Source organism: Sceloporus occidentalis, unplaced genomic scaffold (assembly GCF_023333645.1).
Source record: "Sceloporus occidentalis isolate IW3139 unplaced genomic scaffold, rSceOcc1.0.p SCAF_6, whole genome shotgun sequence".
Taxonomy (NCBI): domain Eukaryota; kingdom Metazoa; phylum Chordata; class Lepidosauria; order Squamata; family Phrynosomatidae; genus Sceloporus; species Sceloporus occidentalis.
Genome location: NW_028316986.1, coordinates 79,511,535 through 79,524,830, shown reverse-complemented (window position 1 = coordinate 79,524,830; position 13,296 = coordinate 79,511,535). Strand labels below are relative to the sequence as shown.

The 13,296-nt window shown below is 44.2% G+C and overlaps 1 protein-coding gene across 3 annotated transcripts in view; it reads right to left on the bottom strand.

Moving 5' to 3' along the window:
* Positions 1-13,296, bottom strand: part of IPCEF1 (interaction protein for cytohesin exchange factors 1) — a 66,814-nt gene that overhangs the window by 12,352 nt on the left and 41,166 nt on the right. For all 3 annotated transcript variants that reach the window (XM_089530164.1, XM_089530163.1, XM_089530165.1), the window contains 4 exons: positions 11,200-11,273; positions 9,453-9,524; positions 7,933-7,994; positions 4,929-5,020 (listed from right to left, as the gene is read on the bottom strand). In XM_089530164.1, the coding sequence (XP_089386290.1) occupies positions 4,929-5,020; positions 7,933-7,994; positions 9,453-9,524; positions 11,200-11,273 (300 nt within the window). The remainder of the gene's footprint in view (positions 1-4,928; positions 5,021-7,932; positions 7,995-9,452; positions 9,525-11,199; positions 11,274-13,296) is intronic.

The window sequence follows — 13,296 nt, the reverse complement described above, 5'->3', positions numbered from 1 at the left end:
GCATGATTACCAAGATCCATTAGACAAGCATTTCTCAAGCTATCTGATGTTGTGGACTCTTTTTTTCTTTCTTTCTAGTGTGCTGAGAACCAGTAACGCATTTACACTAAGAATCTACAAATTGCCTCTTCCTTTCCTGGAAACTCACCAGGGACTAGTTGCCAATGGCTTGTGGACTGACACCAGTTCTTAGATTAACGTTTTGAATAGCACTGTGTAACACACACTGGATTCTGGTTTGGAACTGAATATCGATAACTTAAGGCTTGTTCAAATATCCCAAGGCATCTGTGCTAAGATATTTGTAGTGGTCACCATGTCCTCTGCCAGGACTTTTCTACCTTTAAATAGCTACATAAGAGACAGTGATACAAGAGGTGATCTTTCCCATGCACTTCAATGATAGGAAAATGTTCCCCTCTTAAATTCTTGTCATAGAATTGTTCAAAATAAACCCTTGCACCTGCCCAAGACTTACTTCTACAAGAAAGACCAAAAAGACAGACCAGAAGGGTCTTTTCTTTCCTTGTTAACTGCTCCAGAAACAAAACAACAAAATACTTGTAATTTTTTTAGCAGCACTTCACAAATGCAGCCACAGAAGAGCCCAAAACAAAATAGAAACCTTACATCAGAATTTTAATTAAATCTTTGACATTCTTGCCTGGATGTAACCTTAATTAATTTTGTACAATTTTTACTAAATACTGTGTAAAGCACTGTGCAAACTTTACAGCGCTCTATAAATAAATGTTAATAAGAAATAATAATAATAAATCAACCCTGTGGGCCTAAAACTGATGAACAGGACTGAAAAACTGGCAAAAATGCCTCCTTCACCCTGAGGGAATGTGGGGAGAGGAGTTTGGAATCAAAACTACTTTTAAGAAAGGTTGCCAGGTCAGGTCCTGAGATTTCATAGCCAAAACTTGAGACCTGGGGGTTACCCCTTCTGATTTCACAATGAGGTTATAAGGGTGATGTTACAGGTGGCAGCCTCTGGCAATGTTGTTAAACACAACACTTTAAGCATCAGCCCGAGATGCATACACCAGGTCTAAGGAAAACAGATACACACACTTTTCATGGCTCTGATACCAAGGAACTCTTTGGGAAGATGATGAAGGTACAGTCTTCCAAAGTAACCTGGTGTACCTGCTCAACCCCTGACACTTGCCCACCCCTGCTTTGCACCATAGATAACTCTTCAGCGAATTAAGAATTCCCTTGAGGGGGAAGTTTGGTGATTCTTCCTATCTTCTACATAAAGGACAGCAATAACCTGATGTGGATGGCAAGAGGGCTCTTTAGTGTGGAAGCAGCATGGAAGCTGCAGAAAGAAGAGGAAATTAGGGGGGGAATGCTTCACCACTAAACCACTTTCTTCAGCAAGAATTGATATTGTTGTAAATGTATATATATGTAATTATCAACACCAAATATTCTGCTTCCACCAGTTAATAAGGATGGGAGCAGTAGTGATTACCTTATCTTCATGAAACAGAAGGGAAAATTTAGAAGAGTATATTAGTGGTATCATGACCTACCATCCAAACAATATAAAACCAAATTAAGCATTAGCAAAGCCTGGTATGACTGACAATCATACAAGCTCTCTAGTTAAAATACTTAAATACTGAGTCATTTAAGGTTAGAATACTGTGGTTTAGGAAAAGCAGTGATAAACTGGAAGCTCAGCACAAGATGAGCCACTGTGAAGGATAAATAATGAGGAGAATGTTCTGATTTAGAAAGGCAATAGGGCAAAAAAAATACATGAATGCTCATGGCCACATTGCTGAGAAGTCCCAGAAATGCCTAAGGGTTCATCTACGCTGTAGAAATAATGCAGTTTGACACCACTTTAAGTGCCGTAGCACCATCCTATCGAAACCTGGGTTGTGTAGTTTTACAAGGTCTTTAGCCTTCTCTAACAAATAGTGCCAGTGCCTCACAAAACTACAAAACTCAGGATTCTGTAGGATGGAGCCATGGCAGTTAAAATGATATCAAATTGCATTATTTCTACAGTGCAAGACGTACCCTCTGAGTCAGGGGTAGGCAACCTTTTTGAGCCGGGGGCCGGGTTGCTGTCCCTGAGACAACTGGGGGCCGGAAGGGGGGGAGCTTCCACCCTCCGGGGGCGGGGCCGCATGCCAGGGGTGGAGCTTCCACCCTCCGGGGGCGGGACTGTGTGCCGGGGGTGGAGCTTCCACCCTCTGGGGGTGGGGCTGCGTGCCAGGGGCGGAGCTTCCACCCTCTGGGGGCGGAGCTTTCTCTGCTCCCTTTCCCAACCTCCCGCTGTCTGAGAGACAGCTAGAAGGGGGGGGATTGGGAGAGGGGGTGACAGGCGCGCGCCTGCTCCTCCTGCCCTTCCGTGGCCCCCAGCTGCCTCTCAGAGAAGCAGTAAGGGCCCGTGAGGGGCAGGAGCAACAGGCGCGCGGCCCCAGCTCCTGTCCTCGGGGCTTTGCCAGGCCTGAGGTGTCCTCCGAAAGACACCTCAGGGCTGCCAAAGCCCCGCGGGGAGGAGGAGGCGTGTGCCTGCCCTCTCCTCCTTCGCCCCTTCTTTCAGCCGAAAGGGCTCCAAGGGGCCCTTTCAGCCGAAGGGGAAGGCCGAAACCACTCACTGTTAAAGCAGACCTTTTAGCATTGAAAGCACTGAAAATACACAGAAATGCACTTTGGAAAGTCACACTGTCTCACCTTCAGAAAGAGTGCATGTCCCACAAACTGACATATCACCATCACTACCACTCTCCTTGTAAAAGCACACCTTTCAGCATTGAAAGCACTGAAAATACACAGAAATGCACTTTGGAAAGTCACACTGTCTCACCTTCAGAAAGACTGCATGTCCCACAAACTGACATATCACCATCACTACCACTCTCCTTGTAAAAGCACACCTTTCAGCATTGAAAGCACTGAAAATACATAGAAATGCACTTTGGAAAGTCACACTGTCTCACCTTCAGAAAGACTGCATGTCCCACAAACTGACATATCACCATCACTACCACTCTCCTTGTAAAAGCACACCTTTCAGCATTGAAAGCACTGAAAATACATAGAAATGCACTTTGGAAAGTCACACTGTCTCACCTTCAGAAAGACTGCATGTCCCACAAACTGACATATCATCACTACCACTCTCCTTGTAAAAGCACACCTTTCAGCATTGAAAGCACTGAAAATACACAGAAATGCACTTTGGAAAGTCACACTGTCTCACCTTCAGAAAGACTGCATGTCTTCATCTTCCTCCTCCTCCTCCTCCCTCCCTCCCTCCCTCCCTCCTCCTGCTCCTTCCTTCCTTCCTCCTTCTTCCTCCTCTTCTTCATCCTCCCTCCCTCCCTCCCTCCTCCTCTTGCTCCTTCCTTCCTTCCTCCTTCTTCCTCCTCTTCTTCATCCTCCCTCCCTCCCTCCCTCCCTCCCTCCCTCCTCTTCCTGCTCCTTCCTTCCTTCCTCCTTCTTCCTCCTCTTCTTCATCCTCCCTCCCTCCCTCCTCCTCTTGCTCCTTCCTTCCTTCCTTCTTCTTCCTCCTCTTCTTCATCCTCCCTCCCTCCCTCCTCCTCTTGTTCCTTCCTTCCTTCCTCCTTCTTCCACCTCTTCTTCATCCTCCCTCCCTCCTCCTCTTGCTCCTTCCCTCCTTCCTTCCTCCTTCTTCCACCTCTTCTTCATCCTCCCTCCCTCCCTCCTACTCCTGCTCCTTCCTTCCTCCTTCTTCCTCCTCTTCTTCATCCTCCCTCCCATCCTCCTCCTCTTGCTCCTTCCTTCCTTCCTTCCTTCCTTCCTTCCTTCCTTCCTTCCTTCCTCCTTCTTCCTCCTCTTCTTCATCCTCCCTCCCTCCCTCCTCCTCTTGCTCCTTCCTTCCTTCCTCCTTCTTCCTCCTCTTCTTCCTCCCTCCCTCCTCCTCCTGCTCCTTCCTTCCTTCCTTCCTCCTTCTTCCTCCTCTTCTTCATCCTTCCTCTTCCCTTCCTCCCTCCTCCTCCTCCATTCCTCCTTCTTCCCCAGCGCTTGCCCCCGCCCCCTGGGAGGCCAGAGGCCATCCCAGGGGGCGGGGGAAAGGAGCGCTCCGGCGGCCCCAGCGCTTGCCCCCGCCACCTGGGAGGCCAGACTGAGGCCATCCCAGGGGGCGGGGGGAAGGAGCGCTCCGGCGGCCCCAGCGCTTGCCCCCGCCCCCTGGGAGCCCAGAGGCACGGGGAAAAGGAGCGCTCCGGCGGCGGCAATTGGCGGCAGGGTCGGCCAGGGGCCGGTCCTACAGTGCTCGCGGGCCGCATCCGGCCCGCAGGCCGTAGGTTGCCGACCCCTGCTCTGAGTCATCAAAAGCCAGATTGATTTTGACAAAATCTCCCATTCAGTTGGATTGGAGGAATTATATGCAGAATCTGTATGCCAAGCAGTATCACCAAGGCAATTTACAAAATTATAAGAATTACAATAAAACACATATGATTTTTTAAAACCCCTAAAAACTTGGGTTTAAACAGTATTAAATTAACAACAAAATTAAAACCATTCAAAATATTATTTTAAAACAAAGAATAAAAGAAGTACAGCACCATAAAAAGCCCCTTTCTTGTTCTCTAAATTAGAAATGAGGAAAGTTTCTCCCCCTGAACATTTTGAAGTTCAGCTCCCTGTTACACCAGCCATGACCAATGGTAAAGTAAGGGATTATGTACAGAGTAAAAGGATGTCATTTTAAGAATTGGTGGGCATGCTTCATGCTTCTAGTTCCATGGCCAATGGCAAAGGGATTATGGGAGCTGTAGTTTGAAATATCCTCCTGTACAAAAGAGGAGAGGAGCAGTTTGCCATTTGTCATTGCAGATAACTTCTAAGAGAGGCATCTTGAAAACAGGAGAGAGTGACATTGGCACAAGCCATTTAGCAAGGGGAAGCAAGCTAATTACTATAATACATACCGACTGAGAAGACAGCAGCTGATCTGAATATGGAGGTGGTGGCGTCTCTGCATTTATTTCTGGATCTTCATGCTCACTTTCGCTATAGCACTCTGAAAGCAAGAGCAGAGCAGTTAAAAATGCATTAGGCACTCTGCTGAACACGCGGCAGTACAAAGAACCTGAACTAAAAAACATATCATTCCCGATCCAGTCATGTATGAAGGGTAGTCTGTTTGCAAAATTGGGTATCTTGCAGCTTTTCTGATTTTCTTTTTCCTTTGTAACACTTGCAACAGCAAATATATAGAAGCTTGTAGAAATCCTCACGTTTATGGAACTTCTTTTTATGTGAGAGCCAGGGAATAGGTTATGTTTTTAGGAAGGCAATAGAAAGCCACCACACCAACCCTAACTCTCAAGATAGGGTTGTTATATTTAGGCCTCCCACAGCTAAATAACTCTACCTTTGTGAATAACTGCATAGCAAATAAGGCAAATTTTAATTTCCAGAAAGGGACTTCACTTTTCTATGAACATACATATTCTTACACCTTGCAACAAGAGAAGGGACCATCAGCCTCTGGACTAGTTTGTCCCACAGAAATCGCCAATCCGTTCCCTTGAGGCTTCTTGGTAAGCCCAAACTACTCTCCTATATCCTACGTCTGCCACATTCTGAGTAGCTGGAAGAGGAATTCCGCTGTTTTTACTGTTGTCTTCTGAATACCATCCATTTTTATCACTGATCAGAAATAACAATGAGGAGTATCCCCTGTATGCTGTATACATTCCCCATAGCAAGAAACATGCAGGAAAATTCTCTTATGTATACCTAGTACTACCCCAGTGTGACATAATGCTTTGAGCATTAGACTACGACTCTGGAGTTCAATTCCCAGCTCAGCTATGAAATCCACTGGGTGACCTTGGGCAAATCACACTCTCTCAGCCTCAGAGGAATGCAATGGCAAACCTCCTCTGAACAAATCTCATCCAAAAAAAAAATCCCATGATAGGATTGCCTTAGGGTCACCGTAAGTCAGAAATGACTTGAAGGCACACAACAACAATGTACCTAGCAGACAATTTTAGGATCAGGCTGAAGTGTAACTCATCCTTCCTATATGGGTGGGGCAGGAGGAATTAAATCAGCTGTGCACTCAGGAGAAGTTTGCAGAAGCAGCTGAGTCCTGAAGTTACAACACAGACAGCTACTGCAAGCAGCAGGTTGATTGTTAAAAAGAACATCATTCTAATTCATCATGTTACTTTTCAGGTGTAACTTCATCACAGTCTTGTTACCCCAAAAGTAATTAATTGCAAGTAACTACCTTATTTCCATCTCACTTCTTATAGTTCCAAGCTCAACCCTCATAAGACCAAAATGAATGTTATCTCTACTCGCTTCTGCTGTCTATTTTGGTTTGTCTCTCCTCTTAAAGGTGGCTTTCTCCTTTCTAGCCTAGTTCCTTCTTACACTTTAGTTTATGGGGAAATCATTTCAGACAAATCCCTTACTTGTTGAGAAAGAAAATACCCAAATAATGTAAGGTTTTCAGTTCCTCCTTTAGCATGCCATGCTGGTTGGAACCAGTTCCTCAGTTCCTCCTGTACTATTGGAGATGTCTGGTGTGGTGGTGAATACAGGCAGTATAACAAACCATTGTGATTTGGAAGGCAGCAAAGCCATAAGAATATAACATATAGCACTACAGTGCTGAATATATTTAACATGAGTCTTCCAAAGTCTTCAAATTAAACTCCATGTATGCTTTAAGAGTAAATAACAACAAATGTAATTTCCACATCCTGACAAAATTGCACAATAAATAACATTAAATAAATAGCCTTCATTTTTTCCAAGGTCACTGCATACAATAATCTGTTTAAAAGGCTGGGGAACTCCTTCTAGATTAGAATTTCTTGGACTACAGTTCCCATCACCATGCTGGCTACAGTTATTGGGAGCTGCAGTCAAGCAATAGCTGGAAAACCACTATTTCCCAGCCCTATATTTAAAATATCCAAATCATCAAAACAAGCTGTTACAAATTTTTTTCTTTGTTGTTGTTGTTGTTGTTGTTGGCATTCAGACTGCACTTCCCAGAAAGCCCCAGCCTTGTTGGTTTGGGCCAATTTCAGGAATAGTAGTCCAAGTAGACGCTAATCATATATGGAGAGAGAATTGCCAGATGTCCAAGCATTCTGAATATGCAAGCTGCAGCTTTCAAAAAGAGAACACTTAGTTACTACCAATATTGGGAGGGGATAACATATATTTCATTCACTAGGACAGGAGGATAGTATTCTGCTATCTCTAGCTTGACTCTGGGACTTTACAGCCTACATTATTACTTTGATTCCAGATGAAATGCCATGGTTCTGTCCAGTGGAATATGGCAATTTGCAGTTTGAGGAGGCATTAGAGTTCTCTGACTGAGAATCCTAAATACATCATGAAACTACAGATCCCAGGATTCCACAGGATGGAACCATGGCATGTAGTGTAGAACGGACCTCTTTCTTTTTTAATAGTCTCTTCAAACTTTAATATATTGATTGCTGGAGAGGTTTATATGTACAGCCATAGTGGATTCTGCATCCACAGATTCAACCACGCACAACTTCAAAATATTCAAAGAAATAATAATTCCCAAAAGCAAATCTCAATTTTGCTATTTTATATAAGGGACACCATTTTACTGCGTCATTGTATATAATGGGAATTGAGTATCCACAGATTCTGGTATCTATGAGTGATCCTAGAACCAAATCCAAGTAGATATCAAGGACCCATATGGTAAACATATGTGTTAAATTTTATTATGTCAAGTTTGTTTGATATTTGTGAAGTTTGGATTTATAACTGAATTGTAAATTTGCTCATAGGCTTATTGTCATATTTTTATACTCTAATCAAACACTCGTGTTCTGTCTTGGACATTCTTAATAGTATTTGTTTTATCCTAGAAAAAGGTTATCATGCAAAAAGGTGTAGAAAGAAGTTAACACTGGAGGATACCTTCTTCATTCTTTTTATTGGCTTGGTCATCAGAGACAGCTAGGCCTAGTTTATTTAGCCACCTGAAATTCAAAAGAAAGTATGTGTATTTATATGGAATGGAATATCCAAGTTATGTAACAACAGGTTTCTATAAGATATGTACAGTCTCCTAAGCATATTTTTGTAAACTGAAAATTTATCTAACATTGAAATTAACTAAACCAAACCTAAGAAATATGTCAGTTAGAAATATTCACCTGAATAAGAATGGCGGAAGACATTTATTGCTCCCTCTTCCTCCTGTTATATGTTGTGCATTTCAGTATAAGCCATCAAAAATGTAGGACATATGCTACTTTCAATCAATGCTTTGTCTTTCATGCACATTAGGCAAGCTGCTTTCAGTTTATGGCCCAGGATAAGCAGGAATCCTTCCATCAGTTTTAACTTCATGATGAAATAAAGTATTAGGATAACTCAAATAGATATTACTGTACAAAATGGACTAATGCAACAGTTGATGACTTTTGGCCTACAGAAGCCCTGACAAATAAGCAGAGAAGTGATTGCACTGATGAGGGAAGGCTTCACCAGCCCCCAAAAGCCATTGGAGCTAGTGAAGAAGCTTCTTTCTTCGTATATTTCTCAGTACACAATTATAGCACTTTGATACTGCTTTGCCTGGCTCTATCCTATGGAGCAGTTTTTGTAGTGGTATTTAGAATGCTCTGCCAGAAATCTCTAGTGCCTCACTAAACTACTAAACTCAGAATTCCATAGGAATCCTTGGCAGTTAAAGTTGCATTAAAATAGTATAATTTCTACTGCCCAGCCACTGAGAGCAGCAGTTGACCATAGGGAGCAACTTTAACCTCTTCTCTTTCTCCCCACTACTCAGGAAATAGATAAGCAACAGCAGGCAGTGCTATTTGTGATGGGAATTGGGTAAGGGATCATTTCCACTTTAAATGTATCTTGGAGGCTAAAGAGACCAGCCAAAAGGGCTGGCATCGGGATGGAGTGGGAATGTGACGGCTGTCCACCATACACCCTGACTCCACCCCCAAGCCAACATCACACCGCCCATCTGACCGAATGGCAGTCTGCATTATGGCACTTCTTTGACACAGCGTTCAGACACCACATGCCAAAAGGAGTGCCAAAAAGTGCCGCCACAGCAGCAAAGGCACCCTTTTCCACTCCCAAAAAGAACAGCATCTTGCCGCTTCTTGTGAGACTGGAAAAATGAAACACTGGGGCCAGAGTGTAAGGTTGCTGCAGCCCTGATCCAGCACTCAAATAGGCGGTGGCAAACTTCTCTGTTGGGGTCCTCTGTTTTGCCCCTTGGTTTACTTTTACATTTTGGCCCTGCCCACCAATGTTGTGAAGCCTCTAAAAGAGTAGTTCAGTGGTTTTATGACTGAAATATTTTTTCCACCAGTGGATTAATACCTCTGACAACCATGGGAGTAGTAAACACACATGGCTCCTCTTAGGCAAAAGATAGTGATAGAGGTTGGACATTTGCTATTACTTACATATTCATTTCCTCTGTATTTTCTGCTGCAAAATAAAATGTCTTGATGTGTGGATGGATGATCTTCATGGCACTTTGGAGGGAAGAAATAAAAAACACATATGTATATATAAGGAAAATATTACATTGAAGAACTGAGTGTGTGGGTAAGTTTTACAAACAAAGTAAAGTAATTTACCAAAACACTATGCTCACAAAATAAAACTACAATATGAATGCTCTAGTATTAAGGAAAAGGCAAGTACATTAATCGCTGTTCCACATCAGTGGCAGGCAATTTCCACATGCATGTTCTCTCAAGTACCTTAGAGGACTGTAATGTAGGGGGCTGAATGGAAACTTGGTATGATTGTGTTTATCTTTCACAAAAGGAGTAGGGAAAGCATGTGATTAAAACTACAGGGCCTGGGAGAGGTTTGGAATGAGAGAGCTCATGTCCTCCAACATTTTACAGATGAAAACTGGCCAATAACCACCAGAATGTCATCAAGATGGCAAAATATTTTAATGAGTAATTGCATACAGGCTAAGGCGAATGCTGCAGCCTGCTTTTGTCTGAGTCTACTGAGGAAGGCAAGAAGCAACCCATCCTCTCCTCTTCCCACTGCTGAGTTAACTGAATGCAAATTACTTTTGCACTTTGAGCTCAGTTTGCATCAATTGAAATAAGCTGAGGATAAAGGCAGAAAGTGGGAGGAGAAAAAAGAAACTGGGACTTTTTAAAAGAAGCTGAAAAAGTGAAATGACAAAAGGTTAATCAAGACTGTCCCTGCCAAATGGAGACAATTGGAGCATATGCATTCCTTTGACCATCAGTACTGAGACATAAGTCTATATTTGGTCATGGATGGGGAACTTGTAACTACCTGAAAACATGGGGAAATGGAGAATTAATCAGGACCATTACAGCCAAATTGAGACATTTGTCTTCTCTTCACAGCTTCCCCAGAGAGTAAATGATAAGTCTTGCAATGAAGGAGACACTATATTGTAATCATTCATTTCTAATTCACTAGGGAAAAACTCACTTGTCCTTCATGAATTCAGAAAAGGGATCAAGAAGGAAAAACTTTCTAATGTCAGTGAGATTTCAGCACTGAGAAGTATCCTTTTGCCTTGGAAAAAAATCAGGCCAGATGACTGGTACATTTTTGTGGATTGGCCATTACAGTATGATAAATCACAGCTTTATTTCTCCCAATATATTCTAGACATGTACAGTCTGTGGTCTCTTTCATACTACACAATTAGACTACTTTAATACTACTCTAGAGCTGTTGCTCCAGCCTGTGGAATCTCGGGATTTGTAGCTTTGTTAGGTATATAGAATTTTCTGAATTACAAATTCCAGGATTCCATAAAATGTAGTCACTGCAGTTAAAGTGGGATTATAGTGTTATAATTGTTTAGTGTGAAAACAAAGCATCAAACTGAAATGAAAATGTGTGCATCAGAGAAGGAGCGGGAGGGAGGGCTGTTGCTTTCACACCTGCTGGAGAGTATTACATTGGTACACGGGGGGAACAGAATGTTGGACTAGGTGGACATTCGGTAAACTAGAGCTTGGAAAAGTTATGTTTGGGGACACAACTTCCAGAATCTTCCAGTCAACTATTGTGGGGGCAGGGTATTCTGGGAGTTGCTATGCCAAGAAATAACTTTCCCAAGTTCTGTTAAGTTCTTATGTTCCTGTTTTGGTTTGTAGCAATTAATTTTCTCAAAAGTGCCAGACAGAATAATGGACTTACTGCTTTTTCTTGCATTCTGTTGCTTGCTCCACTGTGAAGTTGGGAAGGCTGATAAATCCTTCAGCTTTTTCTGCCTATGATGACACGAAAGACACCAACATGGAAGTCTGGCACATTATTCCTTTAAAAATGGCCACCAGAAATGGACTGAGTCTAACACCCTTCATTAATGGCTATGTTAGCTTAAGGCTGATGAGAGCCACATGTTCCTTGTTCCTACCTTGTGGAAAGTGTTTCCACAAGATCAGACCCACAATTCCACCAAATCCATTTAAGTACATCTTTGTCCCATCCTCAAATCCTTCTTCTAAAGATTAGGAGGTCATCCTGAACAAAATGGGGCAATATGTGGACTGCAACTAGGGTGGGAGGGTCAATGAAACTTTATATAAGGCACAGAAGGCAGGCTCTGGTGATGTCATTAACCATGATCCATTAAACATCAATCCGCCCCCCCACACACACACACACACAAACACATTCTTTTTCTCTCAAGCAGTGGCCTTACTCTGAGATCTCCCCTCCCCAGTTCCCTGAGGAACAGGTTTTGAGATCTCTGGATCATACACAGCATTTTGATAAGAGCTAAATAGGATAGTGCAGCCTATCAAAATTGGATGATACACTGAGCTGGGAGAGCCAGCATGGTGTAGTGGTTTGAGCACTGGACTATAGCCCTTATCAGATGAGTCTGGAACTGGGGGTCTTCAGCACTGGGCGGTTCGAATTCACGTTATTTCGCACAATACCATCATACCTGGGAGCCCCTCCGAATTGGCATGATTCAAATTGGCCAATACGCATTCGCGCGAAGTGCATTCAGTGCAGAATGTTTTGTCACACCGGTGCTCAACATGAGGATTGGCCGATTCGTATCGGCCCCCTCGCACATGCTCAGTGGTGCCCTGCATGGGTTGCGACCTTAAACGCTTCCGGGGTGAAAGGGGAGGTCACGTCATAACAGCCCGGTAAACAGCTGGAGAGCCAGCTCATGCACATTAACAATCGCGATACAACGTGCCCTCTCTACATTCCTCTCTGTTTCCTCTCTACATTCCTGCTTGGTTTTAACGTTACCATGACCTTCCCTTGCAACAAATTAGCAATGCCCGGTTGTACGTGTGTGTGTGTGAGTGTGTGAATATGTATTCTGGGGGGGGGGGGGGGAGGACCAGTTCCAGCGGCTGTCAAAGAGGCTGGATGGCCATCTAAGTAAATGGGGATGCTTTTTTCCTCCTCCTCCTCCCGGCTTGGGAGCCAGCATAAGCTGCATCCCAAGAAGGGAACAGGCGCGGGGCCGCTAGAATCGCGGCGATCGCCGCCGTTCCAGCGACCCCCGCGCCTCTTCCCTTCTTGGGATGCAACCTATGCTGGCTCCCAAGCCGGGAGGAGGAGGAGGAGGCTGCCGGAACCACGATTCCAGCGGCCCCCCGCGCCTCTTCCCTTCTTGGGATGCAGCTTATGCTGGCTCCCAAGCCGGGAGGAGGAGGAGGAGGCCGCTGGAACCGCCCCCCCCCCCCGCTTCCCTGGAACCAGCAAGAGGAAAGACCCACCGGAAGTTAAAATTGGAATCTGGGGGTCTTGCGATGGAATTCAGGATTGGGTAGTCACACCAGAGCCATTCGCACTGAGATCGAACAGAGCCCCAATCCAGGATATTGCCAATCCCCTTATCAGCGCACTGGCCAACACGCTCCAAAAAGAGGAGCCAGAACGCATTCAGTTCGGCATCTCGCGCATTCACGTGAGTTCGGATTGGGCCATTCGAATGCTGGTATGATGGTATTGTGCGAAATAACGTGAATTCGAACCGCCCAGTGCTGAAGACCCCCAGTTCCAGACTCATCTGATAAGGGCTTATGATTCTGGAGACCAGGGATCAGTTCCCAGCTCAGCCATGTATACCCCCTGGGCAAGTCACAGTCTCTGAGTTTCAGAGGATGGCAATGGCAAATATCTTCTGAAGAAATGTGCGAAGAAAACCCTGTGGTAGGGTCACCATAAGTCAGAAATTACTTGAAGGCAAACAATACACACACACACAAACACACACACACACACCTATTTAGTCTGCACAACCTGCTTCCATTCTATCTC